Source organism: Aulostomus chinensis, chromosome 15 (assembly GCF_037954235.1).
Source record: "Aulostomus chinensis isolate RoL2024-O1b breed Wild chromosome 15, RoL_Achi_v1.0, whole genome shotgun sequence".
Lineage (NCBI taxonomy): Eukaryota > Metazoa > Chordata > Actinopteri > Syngnathiformes > Aulostomidae > Aulostomus > Aulostomus chinensis.
Genome location: NC_141334.1, coordinates 7,948,378 through 7,967,594, shown reverse-complemented (window position 1 = coordinate 7,967,594; position 19,217 = coordinate 7,948,378). Strand labels below are relative to the sequence as shown.

Below are 19,217 nucleotides of genomic sequence, written 5' to 3'. Positions count from 1 at the left end.
AGAAACATCCACAGGTGTTCAAACGTCAGCAGTCTGCATGGAAGTGAGCAGTAAAGCCAGAAACAAGGGTCATTTTTCATATGAAGGTCGAAAATGGTATCAAGCAGCGACAGAAAAAAAAAAGTGATGTTACATTATCGTGACTGGATAGTTAGCAGGAAATACATTAATGTGACAGTAAACAGTGTATGTACATCTCATCCACATCCTGTGTTATTCTGGGCCTGGACTGAGGAGAATCATGTCCTGTTTTTATGTAAAATTTGTATGACATTCCACAGCTTTGGCAGCACTCTGCCTCGTTATGGTCCTGCCAATAAAGCTAAACTGAATTGTTCAATTTCCTATTTGCCAATATTTGTATAATTGGGGGTCTGGGGAGCCCAAATTAGTGGAAAATTCTGTACCTTTACGCTGGCCATCCCTCTATGGAGAGCGGGAGATTTTTAAGCTGCTACAATGGCTCCAGTTCTTCTGCCCGTCCTGCAGAGCCGCTTCTATGGAGCGTCAGTGACTTTGGACCATGTGGTTGCAAAATGAGGAAAGAAAATAGTCCTGCTGTGAAAAAATAGAATTACATTCACGTGCTTGTCTTGCATGAGGACTGTGGTCAGTGTAGCTGCTCCAACAGATTATAGTGATTACTGACTGCAATGATACTGTCAACGGTTACATCTTGTGGATGGACCTGTTAGCCCAATTTTGGCCTTTACCCTTTTCTATATTCTGCACTTCCACTCAAAAACCTCTGAAATACACTGGAGCCATGAACAACGTGTTACATCAGCAGCACATAGCAGGGTTTAAACAGTGGTCAGCTCGCCCCCACATCACAAATGCAGCCATTTTGTAGTAGTCTTAAATGGCCGGACGACCGTTTGGTCACATGACGAGGAAGGAAATAGACCTGCTTCTGGAGAAGAGATGGATCACACGCCAACACGTGCCTTCCCACACACGTGGACCGGCATGCTTCAGGCATTACCCTGGAATCAGTGGGCAACACTTTGTAAAAACAGACGAAAACAATTAAAAACTAATGCTACTGATAACAATCTTAAATGACAGGGAAAAAAAATTATAGTTCATTTTCTCTATTCGTTCATCTAATTATTTTTAGTTCTGTTTATCCATTTTAGGACTGGTTTTATTTTGTTTTGTTTTTTTCATCTACAACTTGAACTTGTATAACTCTGGGTGACTAAAAAAAAAACCAAAACATTAAATTCTTCTAAAACCCCCAAATCCTGCGATGCAGTTTGGGATTGATTGTGGTAATATGTGAAAAGGCACAAGAGAGCGTTCTGAATAAGAAGAGCAGGCTTTGAAATGTGGTCAAGAGGAATATTTGCTCGGCCTGTTTGTCTTGGATTCATGCTGTTCCACTCTATCTCGCTCCTTTATTTATTGATGTTTGTCATTTCGAGGCAAATATTTGAATGAATACATCTCATCTTTTTTGTCGACTGTATAAATGCAATCGTGGTTTCAAGTAAACCACACATATTATTCTACAGCAACTCGATTTTCATGAATGAACGGGTGACATTACCCTGCTGGGTTGGCTGCAAACAGGAGCAGAGAAAATCTCAACGTACAGTATGATTCACCACAACAAAGTGTTGGAGGGGGGTGGTGATGTCATTGGCGGTGGTGGTGGTGATGGTGGTGTGGGGGGGGGGGGTCTTTTGTGAGTCAGAGAGGAAAAATAAGAGGAGGAGGAAGAAGAGAAGGAAGAGAGGTGGGTAAAAAAAAAGAGAGAGAGGAGCACATGAGAAGGTGGGGTACCTGCTGTGTGTGACCCATGGTAACAGTCGATGCTGGCCTGAGGATGACTCACCGCTGCTTTACCAACCAACCAACCACACACACACAGACACACACACACACAGGGATCCTTACGCCACACACAAAAACACAAATTTAAAACACATTGCACACTTTTATGACATCAGCAGCTTGTAGACTTCCACACAACATAAGATCATTAATATGATGCTCACATACACACATTTGGACTAAACCTACACACACACACACACACACACACAGCATGGGGAGAGGAGGGAAGGGTCAGGATGACTCACACATCACTGATAAGACCCCTCCTCCTACCCCAATCACACACACGCACACATACACACACAGGAAGGACGTATCATTTGGATGCATCCCACATCCTCCCCACATCTTTGGGGAACTTCCCGTCTGAATCTAAGAGTGACAGCCGGGGCTCCACAGACGGGAATTCTCTGGCAGGATTTGATTTTAAATAAATAAATATCATCAAAATACTAAACACTGCACAGCGGCGTGTCTGTCCTGACCTCACAGCCTCCTGTCTTTAAAAGGAACCGCATCATTTTTTCCGCAATGTAAACACAACTGCTTCTTCTTGCTGGTGTAGTGATCTTTTTTTCCCTATTTTTCCAACGATATAACAAATCAGTCTCTAGTAATACGAGATGATATGAACAACAACTCACTTCATTCTCCCAAAATGTCTACCTAGGACAAACAAGGGATTCTTCTATCTTTTGGCTGCTTCTAAACCAAAACTCTTCAAGCTGTAAATGCATAGCTTGAGAGCTTAACAGCGCCACCTGGAATTGTAACATACACTAAACTGGTGCGTGTGTGTTTACTCTTGATATGAAATATCCAAAATGGCTGCTGTGAGAATGGCCTGTGTTGTTACCTCCACCAATGAGGAACCTGTGGATCAAAACTTTTTCATAAAATAGTTACTGAAAGAAAGAAAGTGAAAGCGAAATTCAGCCTTTATATTTTTGCTCTAAAAACAAGTGGTAAATCGCAAGTTATGATGATACATGCAGGTAGCAAGACTTTACAAGGCTTCATTAATCATAACATCATCTCACCTATGCTTTTCCTCTCCTGCATGTCAAATAATCTACTTTATAACATTCCAAAAGTTAAACTGCCCGATTCAAGATGTCTCCTACTTTTCTATGACGTCACTTAAATATTCCAACTCTGAGGCTTTAAACTTTCACATCATCTTTATTTTTGCAAATGATTTGACCAACATTTCATTCTAAAATACCTGTGATGTCAGGAATCCAACTGGTGCACCTCTTAAAACCAGATTTCAGAGACACACTCACTCTTCCACTGGTGAATGTTCAAGTACATTATTCCACACAGCTCAAACATTCAGCAGTGGAAACAAGGAAAACATTTTTTTTGACAAAAGGGGGGGTTTTCACAAAACTCTTGTGATTTGATTTATGTACTTTCCATTTGTCCTCTGAGATGATGTGAGCTGGGGGGGGGGGGGGTAATGGTGGTTGTTACTACTGCACCTGTTTTACAGAAGCCTTTTCACAATTTGGAGTCTGTGTACACCCATTATCAGATGGGCACGTCCAACACACTGGACAGATTATTTTTTTCCCCCCCGCAATTTGTTTCCAATTTTGCTGGTGGTGGCGGCAGCGGCGGTGTTAAGGTCCACTAGGTAGGCGGGCCCCTTCAAGATGTCCAGTCCGAGCCTGGACTTTAGCAATATTCTCAAGCTAGAAGAAGCAGGATTTTACTGCCTTTGGGATTTCTATATCATTTTAGACAACTTAAATACATTATATGCCTTGGTGAACAATTGTAAAGGGAAAAAGTCTGTCTAACAAAAGCCAGAAATATAACGCCTGTCTTTTTGGAAAGATGGCTCACTCCCAGACTCTGTGTAAATCAAAAAGTCTCCTCTTATCTTCTGATAGCTAAAACATGCAAGCAGCGCAAGCACTTGGCGAGCACACATAATTCCCATCCATTACTCCATGAAATACTTCCATCTGTGTAAATTGAGGGCAGCTGACAAGACACAGACAACTCTTGGCACAATGGAGTTATTTTATGAATGACATCTGGATAACAAGAACACCTGCACTGGGTGACCCTGCTGGAGCCGAGGGGGAACCATGTTAAAGAGCGGCTCAAGTAGACTGAAATTGTGGAAGATGTGAATAATAGAGAATTTTATTGTTGGTGTGCATTGCCAGAATTTGCAGCTGAAACACTGTCAGTGGTCAGTGCACCTGGTTGAATGAAATTTATTTCTCCAAAGGTCATCTGGTGACAAAGGTCTGGCGTATGAACTTTGCCTCATCCTTTAGTTTTTGAGTCTTTCTCACCTTTAAGGATCATTTCTGCTGCATTAAACCTAAGAAATTATCCCCCTAAAAAATGTTTAATAGGCCCTTTTCTAGAGCTGAGACTGAATAAAGCTCACTTTTCCAGCCCAGAGCCACTGAACATTTGTAATTTTTGACCAGCAGCTGTTCCTATTTATCCAAAGTGCACACTGCAAAAGAGGGAATTAGCTCAGGAAATAAGATTTGAAACTACCAGTGGTGCAGAAAAGTAAACATCAGGGGAAATCTGTAGTTCATCAGGAAAGGAAACCCACATCTGACAGTTGATTTTCTATACGCAGCAATGGACCACAGGGCATATAGATTACAGTTTAGCAGGTTATCTAACAAAGCTCACATTAAAGTGGATTTCTAAATCTAGTTTACCTCATTTAAAAGTTCAGTGACAAAAAAAAATCTGAGTATGGGGAGAGAAAAAAATTATGAGGGCATGAGATATAACGGCAGTTTTGTAATCATTTTATATTGTTAAATGGAACATTTGTCTATGGCCTCTCTGGGACCATGTGCTTAAAATAATAATAATTTCACTGAAATTAAAGCAACATTTTCCCCACGCAAGCTGTGAATGTGGGACCTGAAGGGAGCCAATGTGGTGTCAGCTGAGCACCACTAGAGGCCAATATCCAGCCATGGTGCTGGGGTGAGGCCTGGAGGGTTACATGACAAAGAGTGACAGCAAAAGTTTCCAGCGAAACCGGAGACCGTCAGAGTGACATGTCTACCAGGTGGCCTTTACTTCCTCTTCTACTGCAGCAGGATAAAAAACACTGCTAACAGGTATAATTAGCCTCCACCACTAAATCATCTCCCTTCTTACAAACACGTGTCTCCTGTGTGTTAAATTTAGCATGACTAAAAGCACGCTACATCTCACGCGGGTAACTGAACATCATGTTCAGATAGTTTCCCACTTTACAGATGAAGATGAGCCTTAAAAAGCCTCCAGACACCAGTAAAACTAAAAATAAAATACGAAGCATGTCAGAGAGCGTCTCTCTTGTCCAGTTGGATCACCAGGGGGTGTGAGAGTATGCCAAACCACTGACTGATCTTTTCTGAAATTTTAATGAGTAATTACTCAGATGTCTTTCAATTAAGGCTCTGGAATGACTGGAGTGTAATTCAGCATTTACAGAAATACTTCCTGCTTCTAGTACTCTGATGTTCTGGTAACAGCAGCCAGTCTGAGAGCAGCTAAGAGCAGGAAGTGGTGTCCCGCAAGCTGAATCAGCAACTAAAGATGGTTTATGACAGACAATTAGTCCATTTACAACACAAAAAATTGGATTATACATTTTTTACACCTCTGGCTTTATATTTTGGGTTGTCAGTCCAAACAAAAGTTTTGGTACTCTGTTTTTTCACATTGTGCAAATCGATCACCTCGCTGTGGAAGGGACTTCTTCAGAGGGATAATATATACAAGACTGCCCCCTAGTGGCTACACCAGAGGACAATGCATGCTGCTGCTGCTACCAACAGACAGTAACACAGTAAATAAGGCATTCATTAATACATCACACACTTCATAGCACTTGACAAGTCACCACTATTTGACTGAAGGTTTTTACAGGATTCTCAGCATTCACTATTTTACACCGAAACGGGACAAAAACGGACAACAGCTGTCGTACTGTCCTGATCATGTCAAGTAGAGGAACCAAAAAAAATGTTCTTTTCTCCTTTCTGATTGGATGTACAGTGTGTCTCGTTAAAAAGAAGGAAACAAATGGTGGAAGTCGAGGGTGAGTGAGCTCAGTAGATGAAGAGGACTCGGGTCCGGGGCAACGTGGAGAAGGCATCAGCCATTTTGCGAATTCTGGCGTAGTTGATAAATCCTCTGAGGAAGAGCAAGAAGCCTGAAGACGAAGAAGGTGATAGGAGACTCAGGCAGGTGTTAACCAGTTGACCTCAAAGGAACATTAGAACTACATGGTCCAACTAAGTTATTGAGCTCATAGAGGCGATAAGTCTCACAGGCTTTCAGATTAATTCACATTTAGTAGGGTCGCTACTCACCCAACACCAGGAACACCCACCACAGCCAGTACTGTCCATCAAAGTAACCAGGAAAGTATGTGGAGAACTAGAAACCCAACAGAAATGACTGGTTAAAAATCAATATTCCTGTCTCATACTGCTTGTACTCAAACGGGCCCTGTGTTAGAAAGCTAATAGAGGAAACACAGGCGCTCAAACAAGCCCCTGCACTACACAAACAATAGCTTTTCAACAGTTTTGGTGTTTTCCTTAAATGCATATTTTCTGAAGTGTGTTTGTGTGTTTCTGCGCCTTCTTGTACCCGAACAATGAGGACCCATTTGATGAGGGAGAGGCCAAAGCCCGAGATGGCTCCATAGCGGCCGGCCGCTGAGGTGGTCAGGCAAAAGGACAGGAAGAATCCGATCCAGTTGAACAGGAATGCCACTGGACAATGATGGGAGGAAAGTGGGGAAAAGATAGAATGTTAGGACAACAATCATAACCAGAGATACCAGATTGTGGTTGTATGCGCCTGCAATGAGTGCCAGTCACAGAGACCTTTGACCAGCCAAATAACATTACATCAAGGTCACTTGGAGGTGACGGTGACCTTGACCACTGACCACATAAATCTTAAGTTTATTCTTGAGCCCCATTTGAAGAAATTCCCTCAAGGCATTCCTGAGATAATACATTTGCAAGAATGGGGTGAACAGACTGTCGCCAGCAGTCAAATGAGAGGAAGAGGAGGAGGAGGAGGAGAGGAAGACTATAGATGAAAGCACATGGGTCAGATGAGGAATGACTAGACTGAGTAGCTTACTGAAGAAAGTGAGCATGAAGATGCCATCATTTCCTATCCTCAGCTGATCAGCGTCCTCAAAGTCGTCTCTGGTCACGAACTCTTCATCCTTTTATAGAATAAGCCCAAAAAAAGAGATTAAAACAATGAACACCAACAATGTCTCCACAGTACAGCCAGGAATACAGAAAATATCCAAGTTCATTGCCTTTTATCCAATTTAAAAGGCTTCAAGTACAATATGGTGACTGCCATGGAAATGATTTGTGATTAAGCCAAGGCAAAGCACCTGCTAGTGGAAACGGGGTAGAGGAAATGCAACACAAATAACTAACAGGCCAATGGAAACACAGCAGACACATGTATGTAATGACATCACCGTCACAATACACGTCACAGGACACTTGTCTGTCAAACTCAACGCAGAAGCAAATGTAGACTATCAACTAGCGAGCACTCCAATACACAAACATACAAGAAGGGTGGGGTACTAAATACAAAGACACTAAAGTACAACCAGAACACTTCCTCTCATCACACACTCTCCTTCCACTCCTCCCAGTTACCTCCAGTGAACAGCGAATTACATCGTCAAATGTCTCCAGGCGCTCCCTGTGCTGAGGCTGCTGCTGAGCACATGGCGGCAGAGAAACACAACACCAATCAAATGGGGGTGGCCCCACATAGATCAATGCACCACGGACCACTAGAGGTCAGAGGTGAGCTGTCATGTTTATTGTATACAGTACCTTCCAAAAATACAGTTCAAGATGGGAGACTCGGAGAAGGCTTTTGTGTATGAGCTTCTGGTGACAACAAGTCTGCACACAATAGCTTAGCTTTTCCTTGTCACGCACTCCCTCTGGCAAGTGATTGCTGCTCATGATTAAGTGTGTTTTACCTTTTGTAAATGAAAGGACTGCCATGTAATTACTGAGGGGAAAAAGCTTGGATGATTCCCCCACGCAATCACGCAATTAAAGCTTTCAGTGGGTCGGATTTCAAACATATCAACGGACATTAAACAAGGGAATTTTTTGACATTCTACATGAGGAAGACTCTTTATTAGCATGTCGAGGCAAGTATGAGAAGCTAAAACAAGAGCCAACTTGTGTCCTATTCACATCGCCAACAACTTTTTAGAAGCAAATTCAAAATGGATATCTCGTGACATTAATAGATAAAAGAAATACATCAATTAAGTGTTGTTGTTTTTTTTTGGGGGGGGGGGGGGTTTGCCTGTCAAATACTCACAAATACAAGTATGACCTCAAAAAAACTCTGCACTACTTGTTTTGGACTCCAGAAAGCAGAAAGAGCCAGCCACATACAGCTTTTGAATCTTAAAGCATCTGACTGCTAAAAAGAACTCTCATTCAGAAACGTTACAGGTTGGATAAAGATGACACGGGTTATACCAGAACATGGCCTTGAGTTGGTAAAAAGTCTTTTTTTTTTTTTGGACAGTTTAATGGTTGTTAGCCGTTATCTTTGAAGGAAATATACATGGCTGGCTTTTTCTGCTTCCTGGAGTCCCAAAGCAGTGAAGCAGGAGGGCAAAAACACCTTTGAGAGTTCAAGATAGTATCGAATAGTATTATTTTATAATGTCTACCCAACAATACAGAGATGTATCCATAAAAGTAAAATACCAACAGTAACTGCAACATATGAAGGAAACATTACAGGTAAGCTATCTATACAAGAACGTAATGCCACATCTACATGAGTACAGACACTTCAATTTTGAGTCCTCTCCATCATTAACATGCTGCTCTGAAGTTTCCCTAGATTTGGGGGAATCCCGACCAAGCGGAATGTGCATGGAGATCAGTTCAAGAAACCTGGTAAATCTAACGAATCAAGGGGGAAAAAAATGGTTATTTAACACGTTAAATCAAGCTTGTGGTTATTTTGTCCAAAAATATTACAGGTTAGAAGTGGTGAAACAAACTTGCTCAAACATAAATCTTAAGAATCTGTTTGTTTTTTTTCCTGCAAGAGACACAGTCTGATACGTGTAGTCAGTGGTACCCAAACCCAAAGACGGAACGAGATAACTCTTTGTAGCTGGGGGCCTAAGCACTTCCTGCAATGCAGACTACACAGGAAGTCTTTGAGCACATGCTACTGTGTGTGTGTGTGTGTGTGTGTGTGTGTGTGTGTGTGTGTGTGTGTGTGTGTGTGAGTAACTCACTCTTCCAGTTACCAGGGGAACAGTAGTCTCAGCTTTGGTTCGTTCTGCTTCATCATAGGAAGGTAGCGTGGTGGCTACATTGTAAGATGGAGGCTTAGGGAAAGCCCCGTCTTCCTTGTAGTCAAAGAAGGCTGAAAAAAGAATATCGGAAAGTTTTACAGCGCTCACAGACACTTAACTGCAAGAATATCTGCATATTCTTTAAATGAGTATCACTTTAAAGATGGGTTCTCATATCGTCTCATCAGCCTCTGAAGCACCTCATGAGCTTAAAGTGACACATGAGATGCACACAGGTTGGAAACTTGCGATGGAACTTGACCTAAATGTCCCACTAATATTCAATGATTACTAATACATGAGCACTTACAACATTATACACATTCATGACATGTTACACTTCATATTATTACTACTTCATTATCACAACTTCTATACATAAATCCCTATTGTGACTCTTTTGTTTTCATATCATGTTTAGTAGAAACCCAACTGCGATGAATATATATATATATATATATATATATATATATATATCTTATAAAAAGTGGAGATGAGCTATTGGGTCGTGAATATCAGAATCAGGTGCAGATAGTGATGTTATTCACAGCTCAGATATTGGAATAATGGTGCCGATCCACACGTCACCCCAGATTCCAATCCATAGCTATCATAGGACCACAAACTTGCCATAAAATAAAAAGAGACACGTCACTGATCCATGAATAAGAGTTCAATTTAATTGCTTTGGAATGCTTTTTAAATGTAATACATTCGTGCATATTTTACTAAGAGTTGCTGTTTAGTTTACTAAAGCCTCATGAGTCAGCCTTCAACATAACACATAACGGGTGGCTCAGCAAAGAGACAATAGCTTCAAACACCACTGTTGCATCTCATCACCAGGCCACATCTGGCTGAGTCATGATCTTACCAGCACTGTCTGCTGAGATGCTGCTGTATGGGGGTGGGGCATCAGCTGATACCTGTGGACTCTCCTCTGATTCATCCTCATTGGGTAGCTGCAGGGAGAGAGACAAAGAACTTCCTGGTTTATCTGATGTTACAATTCAGTTGTCTGGCTGTTCTCCATTTGAATTAAGCAGGAGGGCCACAATCAGCTCCCTGATTTCTAGGGAACCTCTTCAAGAGACCAGAGCCCTTCTTTGGGATTCTGTGTAGCCAGGTAGTGAGTGAGCAGGCCACATCGTCGCTGTCCCCACACTGAGTAATGATAAATCAGAGGCCCTATGATGCATGGTGAGCTGGCAGAGGAGGGAAGTCATGATTGAAAGATAGGGGAAACTATTCCGTCCCAAGCCGACAAAAGAGGTCAGGGAGGTCATCTAGGAAGACAGATGGCAGGACCTTGAACACCTGACAGCTGCCATCCTTTACCGTATTCACCCTAAAGCTTCATATGGGTCAAACGCATCAGCTCGCCCTACTTACGAGCGCTCCTACCAGGGGAGGAGCATCAATAGACAGAAATAAACGTTAAGTAAGAACAGCATCTTAAGAATACCTCATAGCAAGCAATATAAACACAGGTAGCGGCTGAACAGTTAACCTTCTGATGATGAGTTATGTAGCCACCGCTATAAAACTGTGATTTTGATGACCAGGTGTGTCAGTGGTACTGACAGAATCACACCAATCACATGATTAGCGACTGATAAGGTGTGACACATGGTTAAGCAGGTCAGCTGAAGGATTTAACAGCTAAGGTAGCTTAAGTCACCAGCACACACCCACTATTGTCGGTCGTGTTTTGGCCAACAAAACAAAACAAAAATAGCATGAATGAGCCTCGTCCAACTGTGTTAAGTGCGCCGTGTCTTGGTATAAACAAGCTAACTAGTTAGCTCACAGTCGTTGTGACAAATATCCACACCAAGACAAGGACCCTGTTAACTAAGGAGCTAGCATGCTAAAAGCTGCCAGCTTGTGCTTGCAATAAAAGTACCAACAGTAATCAATCCATGACACGCTACCTCGCAAACACTATCATTTTTCAGGAAAGAGACACGACGCCACACCGGAGCGACTACGTGCTGCTGTAGCTAATTAACCATCGTAACATTTAAGCAAACAGTATAATCCGACGTTGACCTGCACTGGTCTATTTTTTAAGCGTTAGCTAGCTATTAACTGATTGTTTTCCCACTGAAAAGTCTCATACCTGCTGATATCTGGCGCCCGACTCGGCCATTCCGATCTGTACGGTTAATAATAACCAACAACAGAGGCGGAACACGTTGCCAAGACACTCAACCCAAAGGAAATTATGTAACAGCCGATCGCAAACTGTAAATTCAAGCCTTGCCACAAAATTAAAAAAAAAAAAACTGCCTCCACCTCCACTGTTCCAGCCACAGTGCCACCGCCGTGTACGCAGTAAGTAAAAGCATATACTTTCCGGTCAGAATTTCAAAATAAAAATCAATATGTCGACGATCCCGCGATGTTCAAGTCAAAAAATATCGATTCACTTTTCATCTTTACAAATAACTTATATTTCAATTAAACAAAATCTTCTTTTTTATTCCTCGGAATGACTGCGTTCAACATTTTCGATGAAAATACAATTATTGTATCTTTATTTTGAAATACGAATCGTTAATAGTTACTATACCCTTGATAACCTGACGCAAAACTTCGCTTGTCAAACGATTGACGTCATTTGTCACAACAAACCCTCCCTTTGAATAGACTGAATTATTACTTCTAGTTTGGGCAAATATCGTTTTAAGATCGTTTAAATATATTTTCCTCGACCCCTCATTCTGCTCCTCTGGTTCTGGCTTAACAAAACACCTGAAACCCATCATTAAAAAAAAAAAAAAAAAAAAAAAACACTGTCCTAAAGAATAAAAAGTGAAATATTTAAACAAAAGGTTGTGATTTCAAAAATATGATTAAGACAGCAGATTATAATCAAGTGTTAATATTGAACATTAAGAGGAACAATCAATGAGGGACCATAATACGGTGTAGCTCAACTCTAACTGCATCTCCTCTATCTATCACAATTTTGAATTTGAAAAGTAAAACTCACCTTCAAATATCTTCAGTTAATATATCAGCGGGGGGGGGGGGGGGGACAAAAAGAAAAGCAATAGGGTCTTGTAAGGTTTTATTGTATCTTTATCTAAAATAAAAAGACAACAACAGTACCTGTGACATTTTGCATGCAAAATTATTTAAAATTATTGTATGTCAAATTGATTTCTTGTCAGTTTAATCTTGTTTCTGGTACTTAAGAAGCACAGGGTAAGTTGTTCCTATGTGCTTTTGGTTGTAGTGGTGGCAAACGATCTCCACGTCATAGAAACTGAACTGGACTTTGACGCGCTCGTTGGGCGAGGTGAGGAAACAGAGAGTGTAGAGGGCAAACTCAAATTCAGGGCTGACGCCGATGAAGATGCTGCCTTTGGGCTTTATACCGTTCTTCCAGCTGAACTGTAGAGCCAGGATGTGTTTGTTCTCATCAGGCTGTGGTGAGAAAGAAAGAAGAAAAAAAACATGTCAAGTAACAGAAGAAGAGCGAAGATACTGTTTGACTAAACAAGCTGTGGGCTCAGAGAGGAGAGAGGAACGTGACAGAGATGGGATCATGATGTTTCCAGAGGAATATAGGAAATAGGTGATAGTAAGAAGTGAGAAGGAGACAAAAAAATATCGAGTGAATATCAGCACACACAATACTTTAAAAGTTATACTGTCGCAGATGACCGTTAAAGTTTTAACTAAATAATAACTACGTGGCGTACTCTTTACCAAGTAATGTAAAAACAAACATTAACGTTAGAGAACAGAGCAGGAAGTGAGAAAGCCAACAGGGTCATATCGGGGTGCGAGGTTTCTCATCACGGTGCAAGAAACATGAACGTCTGCAAAGAGTGCAGGTCGCCTCGGGGAGGAGACTAAATGGGGCAGGTGGCAGGGACAGGCGAGAAATTTGGCAAATATAGACGGGTGTGTGATGAAGGCGGCAGGATACAGAGGTGAAGTTTTTTTCCACAGAGAAAAATGAGGACAATTTAAATTTTTACTTGATAAATGAAGACTTAATCCTTCATTAAGTAATGCAGATAAAGCCGCACTTAAGACATGCTGGTGCCTCTTGAACACACATGGGTACCTGGGGTGAATTGGCATTGACGCTGTAGCCTTTGTAATCAATGTGTCCCAGCTTCTCTTGTAAGTAGAGCTGGATCCAGTTGTGAAAGCCGATGACAGTCCGGCCTCCTCTCGTCTCACCAACAAACACATGTTCAAAACCTGAAGAGTCTGGCCTGGTGGGCGACAGAGAGGCCATGCTTGTTGGTACCCAGGCTTGCACGTCAATTGATAAAAGTGTCAATTTGCCCAGTTGTCATGCTCAGAAGAGCCAGACATGAAGATACATACCCTTCTCTCAGCCGACTAGTTAGCTTAGCACATGAATGGTATTGAGTGGAAAGTGTTTGCGTACCTGCATCATAAATCATCAAATAGACGCAGTTCAGGATGTTGGTTCGTCCAGAAGTAATTATGCCCACCCACTATTACAAAGCTGGCTTCTAGTCACCAACAAACATTTTGTTTTAGCTACACACTTTAAAAATGACAATATCTTTTGAATTCCAATTATTGTTTCATAATGATGCACAACCTTAGTTATATTGATGGAGACAAAGAGGAAATGTGTATTTGATGACTTTTGACAGAGGTATGCTAACATGCCCATCTACTACAAGCCATTGCGCTAAGCTAAATAGCAATTAGCCAGCCTGTATGTTTCTCAACTTCTTAATGCTCACAATGAAGAAAGAAAGGTACCTATCTTCCCATCTGGTTCTGGTAAGGATGTTTAAAAAGAATATTTCACAAAAAGTTGGGGTGTTACTGAATTCTCTAGCTTACAATTAATGAAATGTCAAATGACTAAATCATTTGGACATCATATGCAGTTTTATAGCTTCCACCCACTGGTGAACATTTTCAAGCCCACTACCAGAGATACCGAGCAGTTTGTCATCATCGTGCCAGATTCCACTGGTGAGTCCACCCACCTGCTGGAGCCTCTCCTCGCATAAAGTTCAAACCAGATCCTGTACAGCTGCTCCTTGAACTGTGTCTCATCTTTCGGGGAGAGGTGCTTCTCTACCAGGTACTTATGAGCTATCTGAGGGAACAAAGGAGAAAGTAAAGCCAACCAAATTTTATGAAAAAGTGCATATTATTCATTGAACATCTCACACGGACGAATTGGGGTAACTGTAGTTTTGAGGTGAAGCAGGAAACCAGTAAAAGAGCACTGAGAAAGTCAGTCACTGAATACCTGCTCTTAAGATGAAATTAACTATCTCTGGTTTAAAAAAAAAAAAAAAAAAAAAAGTTAAGTGAAGAAGATGATAGTTTATTTCCAAAATCTGGTACCTTCATCGTGGGAGTCTGAATGATAGAATCCAGGAACTTGTGGTTCTCTGCCACCTCTTCGGGGGTTACAATTTCTGGCTCACCAGTGTCACTCTCATAGTTATCCAACAGAGAGATAAAGGCTGCAGACCAAACAAAAAAACCAAAAAACACTAACAATAAAGTCATGTGTTTTGTTTTAGTCTGATATAATATGTGATTTTCAACATAAATATGAGTGTTTTCATTTGACAGTTAAAAATGTATTTAAGGACTGTCCAAACTAGAAAACATGAATGTAACAACACTTAGTGGCATCTAGTGGTGGATTTGTAGATTGCAGCTAACCTGGATCACCTTCTTCTCCAAATGTGAAGAACCTACAGTGGCCTGCACATTAAACTGTCCGTCCAGAATAAACCAGGTAAGTTCAGCGTCACTCTGAAAACATCCCTCCATCACCAGTGAATGCCATCAGGGCAAGTCCACACCAGCAACTCTCCTTTTTTTCCTGCCTGTCATGACCTGTTATCGTCTCTTTACTCATGAGTAGTCACGCTTACTTGTTTTTTTTATTGTACTAAATCATAATTACAATCCTTCATTTGTCAGAATCTGGGTTCCCTTCCTTCTCAACACAAAGCCTGCACCAGCAACCACTGAGGAAACATGGCGGGGGAAAATGGCGAGCTCTGTAGGACAGGATTTGCTTCTGCTATGCGGAAACATAGACATATATTTGTTATTCTCTCACTCTTTCCACTCCATCATGCTTTCAGCTAAAGAATGCATTTAAATGTGTCAAGATCAGCTCCCTCAGGAAATTATCAGGTCGTTTTTTTTTTTTTCAGATTTCTATCTTTTAAAATATTCAGAATTGTTTTTTAACAATGGAAAACATTTGAGCAATTATAAAATTCTACTTTTACCATTTCTGGATCTCTTAGCTCTCAGTTTTGATGCGTCATCAGCAAACACTTTCATTGCTAAGAAGAATCCAGCGCAGTCTTAATTGCAGGAAATGTTTTTTCTTGATAACATTTCCCCCCGCATGAATGAGTAATTATAAATATATTTGAACTATACGTTATTTCCTCTTTTTTCTTTTTTTGATAATCTATAAAGTCTTGTTTTTCTCTTTGTTTTTTCAGTAACTTAGTCTAGAAAGATCTTGAATTATTTTAGCCAAATTTGTTTGATTTCTTTACAGCCTTATATACTTAAAAGTCAGGTCAGTGACACTGTCAGCGTTGTTGGTTTTAATGAATGGCTGTAGCTCAAAGGTCAAACCTGTTGCGCAAACCGCGGTTGCTGTGTTTTACTTGAATTTCACCTGCAGTTTTGTTCCCTTGTGTACTTTAAACTGCTTCTCTAAAAAGACGCAGCAGTGGAAGGGACTTTCGAGGCCTTCTTAGAGACACTTGGCATGAACCCTCTGTTCTGAAGAGAGGAAACAGGTTGGCGGGCAAAGTGCAGAAACAGCACAAGGGAGGGAACTTCACCCTCAGAGTGACTCTGAAAACCAACAGTTACTTAGGCTGCTGCTTTAACTGACTCCCAACACGCACCCGCTGGTGCACCACCAGGCTAAGAGCCAGCCAGTGTCAGCAGTCAGTCATGTTTTGGGAGGAAGACGTGAATGAGAGGAGCATCCAGACACAGCCAGACACAGCCAGCGCCATGAACTCTGCCTGCTCTGTGATTACACAACACGCCGCTGCTGCTCGTCATAAGGAGATTATGAGTAGATGAAAAGGCTTTATTCTGAAGGGAGGTGACGAGGAGGATAGTACCAGACGGGCCAGCCGAGCTGAGGAATATGAGAACAGTCAACAGCGGTGCTTGTGTAGGTCAGAGTAAAAGACTAATCCATAGAATGCCACTGTGTGCTGCTTTATCTGACAGAAACAGCTGGAGGAGGCTAAGCCGTGTAGACAGATGACTCAAATTGAATCAAACTGCATTGATTTGTGAAATATTACCCTCATGCATCTTACCTAAAAAGGTCTCCTTTTTGAAAATGTTCTCATCCACGAATGTAAACAGAGGATATCCTGCTCCATCGTTGTTGTCGTTGATGGACATGCTGTCTCCAGCTTTACCCTGCAGAAGGAACAAAGTCACTCTTGATCAACTGCTCGCTGCTCATCCAGTTTTAAATCTGCTCGATAATGCCTGCAGAATCTGACCTATATACTCTAGATGTGTTGTTACATTCTGTGTTGATAACCAAATTATAGTTTTAGGTGAATATACGTAAATCTCATCATTTCTCATATCCACTGCATCATCTCCTGTTGTGACTCTACCCACCTGCGCGTTCTCACCTTGAGATGAGAACTCCTCTGCTGTCTCATCCTCACAAATTTTTACGTTTACCAGCAAGTATCTGTGCTTTCTCGTGTATGTGTGTGTGTGTGTGTGTGTGTGTGTGTGTGTGTGTGTGTGTGTGTGCGCGCGCACCTGCAGAGAGATCCTGTAATCTTTCCCAGGTTGGAGTCTGTTGACGTCGTTGTCCCATAGTTCCTGCACCATGGCCGACAGCTCTCTGTCGCTCTCAATCATGATATGATGGCGCCGTTAGCCTCTTGTTGCAGCAGTGGAGGAGATGGAGATGATTTATACTCTGTGTTTCTCTGACAGATGAGAAAATGTTACCAAAACCCTGTTCTCCAACATAGAGGTGAACATCAACAATAAAACGATGTACTGGTTGCACTGCCACTTTTATCACTGCACATTTTATGTTTTGTTTTGTTTTTTTCAGAATCAAAATGCAGAAATGTGCGATACTGGAATAGAATGACAGATTACCCTCAGATCACGCAAATCAATGCAGGAAATAAATTAAAATCACATGATCTTGTTTATCTTAAGGATTGTAATACTTTTCTGCTCACCCCTGAGCTTTAAAAAGCATGATATTCATTTAATACATTTTTTAAAATTAAAATCGATTCTGTCCAGAATTCATCAATTTCCCATTGATGATGGGATGATCACAGATAGCTTTCCATTATTTTTAAGCTGCATGCTAAATTTGTGAGAAACCACTATTAGGCTCAGTTCAGTGACATAGATGTCTTCAGTGGCTCATAAAGAGCGATCAACTCCTATAAGTTAGAGATGTTACCAGTCAATTTAAATGCCAGACTGTGTAGTAGATTGAAAAGCACTTAAAAATAATAATAATAATAATAATGTTAATTGCTTATCAAGGCAAAGATCTTAAGTTGAGTTAATAAGGTTGGAAGGTTCTAAACTGTACAGCGGGAACATATCATGAGTGTGTTGAGTGACTTGGGACAAGTGGGAAACCACTTCAGTTCTCCTTTGCAATTATTCCACGATCATGTCATGTTTCCAATTAATGGCTCTCTGAAACCGTGAAATGCTCTGCTGTAAAATGGAAATGACTACACAACTTTAAGGTGTTTTATATTACTAACTTTGTGTTGTGGGTTAGTCAACCTAATCAGGGATGCATTTTGGATTTTTTGCCAATATTTTACAACTCGGCTGATAGCTGATACTTACCAATGTTGATGTTAGGTGTATACAATAATCATAGAATTTATATGATATTTACATTTTGTAGTTCATGAAAAACACTTGTGAATCAAAAAACTTAACTTACTTCATTTCCAAATACTTGAAAAGCACATAAATCCTGTATTTATTGCGGTTTCCTTGTCATTATGTCTGACATGATATATTGAGAAACTGACGGATAAATGCTACTGTCTGATGATGTGTTGATATTACCCTGTATCCCTAAACCACAAACAGTGTTTCACCACAGTGATGAAGGCCTGTTACAGTCCTCACCATTGCTAAAAACATAAAAGCTTCCCTGGGGTGGATGGATCCATTCACCAGACACCGGAGCACCACCACACCACCACTACGTCCCACACAAACATGGCTGACATCTCACACATCCATGACATGAACTTCAGGAATCATCAGCATTCGAGCCCCAGGCTGCATCCAAATCCACTGACCTTTGCCTTTTGATGCGGTGATGACGGCCGGAGAGTCAGTGAAGATCCTCAGGGTGGCTCACTGCTGCTGGTTTCCTGTGTTTGTGAGAGCAGGAGTCTTTAGGGGCATAGTAGCAGTTCAGTCAGTCAGCGTGGGCTGGGGGGGCGAACATAGACCACGAGGCAGGGGATGGGACAGGACAGGAGAGAGGGGCCATTTTAAAGCATTATCCCCTGTCAGCAACTCTAGCCAAAGGGATTACACAATGTTGTCGTCTCAGGCCAAAACGGGGGCTCTTTGTTTCTTTAGTGCTTCATTGTCTGTATGTGTGTGTGACAGCCTAACCCCTGGATGACAGGGTAAATATGGGTCATGTTTCAGGTGACAAGATGCTGGAAAGGCTCACTGTGCACTTACAGCACCACACAGAGTTTGGGTTTTTAAACTAAACAGTCAGCACTTAAACTTGTTTTGCCATTACGGTTCCCCTTCTATTTAGCTTTTATTTTAAATGATTCCTGATCTTGAGAGTTAATTTCAATCAGAATTCAACAAAAGTTAGAATATTTACGACAACCCGGGGGGGGCGGGGGGGGTAAAGAATCAAGTTTGACACTAACAACTTCATACAAGTCAACTTTGCACATTTAGGAATGTATTTTTTTAAAA

At 41.3% G+C, this 19,217-nt stretch overlaps 2 protein-coding genes across 4 annotated transcripts; both read right to left on the bottom strand.

Moving 5' to 3' along the window:
* Positions 1-3,289: 3,289 nt before the first annotated feature.
* LOC147248496 (NEDD4 family-interacting protein 1-like) lies at positions 3,290-11,559 on the bottom strand. 3 transcript variants are annotated; one of them, XM_086226713.1, is made up of 8 exons: positions 11,344-11,559; positions 10,096-10,183; positions 9,162-9,292; positions 7,530-7,592; positions 6,985-7,072; positions 6,481-6,605; positions 6,198-6,264; positions 3,290-6,037 (listed from the first exon to the last, which is right to left on the bottom strand). In XM_086226713.1, the coding sequence occupies exons 1-8, from the start codon at positions 11,371-11,373 to the stop codon at positions 5,934-5,936; spliced, it is 696 nt and encodes a 231-aa protein (XP_086082839.1). In that variant the 5' UTR covers positions 11,374-11,559; the 3' UTR covers positions 3,290-5,933. The 3 variants fall into 3 exon arrangements, with proteins under 3 accessions (XP_086082839.1, XP_086082840.1, XP_086082841.1); XM_086226714.1 differs by having other exon boundaries at positions 7,530-7,589; positions 11,344-11,558; XM_086226715.1 differs by lacking the exon at positions 7,530-7,592 and having other exon boundaries at positions 11,344-11,556.
* An 831-nt stretch (positions 11,560-12,390) lies between these two features.
* On the bottom strand, positions 12,391-18,719 carry endou2 (endonuclease, polyU-specific 2). Its single transcript, XM_086226492.1, has 7 exons — positions 18,569-18,719; positions 17,028-17,200; positions 16,562-16,667; positions 14,586-14,707; positions 14,219-14,331; positions 13,306-13,459; positions 12,391-12,656 (listed from the first exon to the last, which is right to left on the bottom strand). The coding sequence occupies exons 2-7, from the start codon at positions 17,127-17,129 to the stop codon at positions 12,402-12,404; spliced, it is 852 nt and encodes a 283-aa protein (XP_086082618.1). The 5' UTR covers positions 17,130-17,200; positions 18,569-18,719; the 3' UTR covers positions 12,391-12,401.
* Between the last annotated feature and the right edge of the window lie 498 nt (positions 18,720-19,217).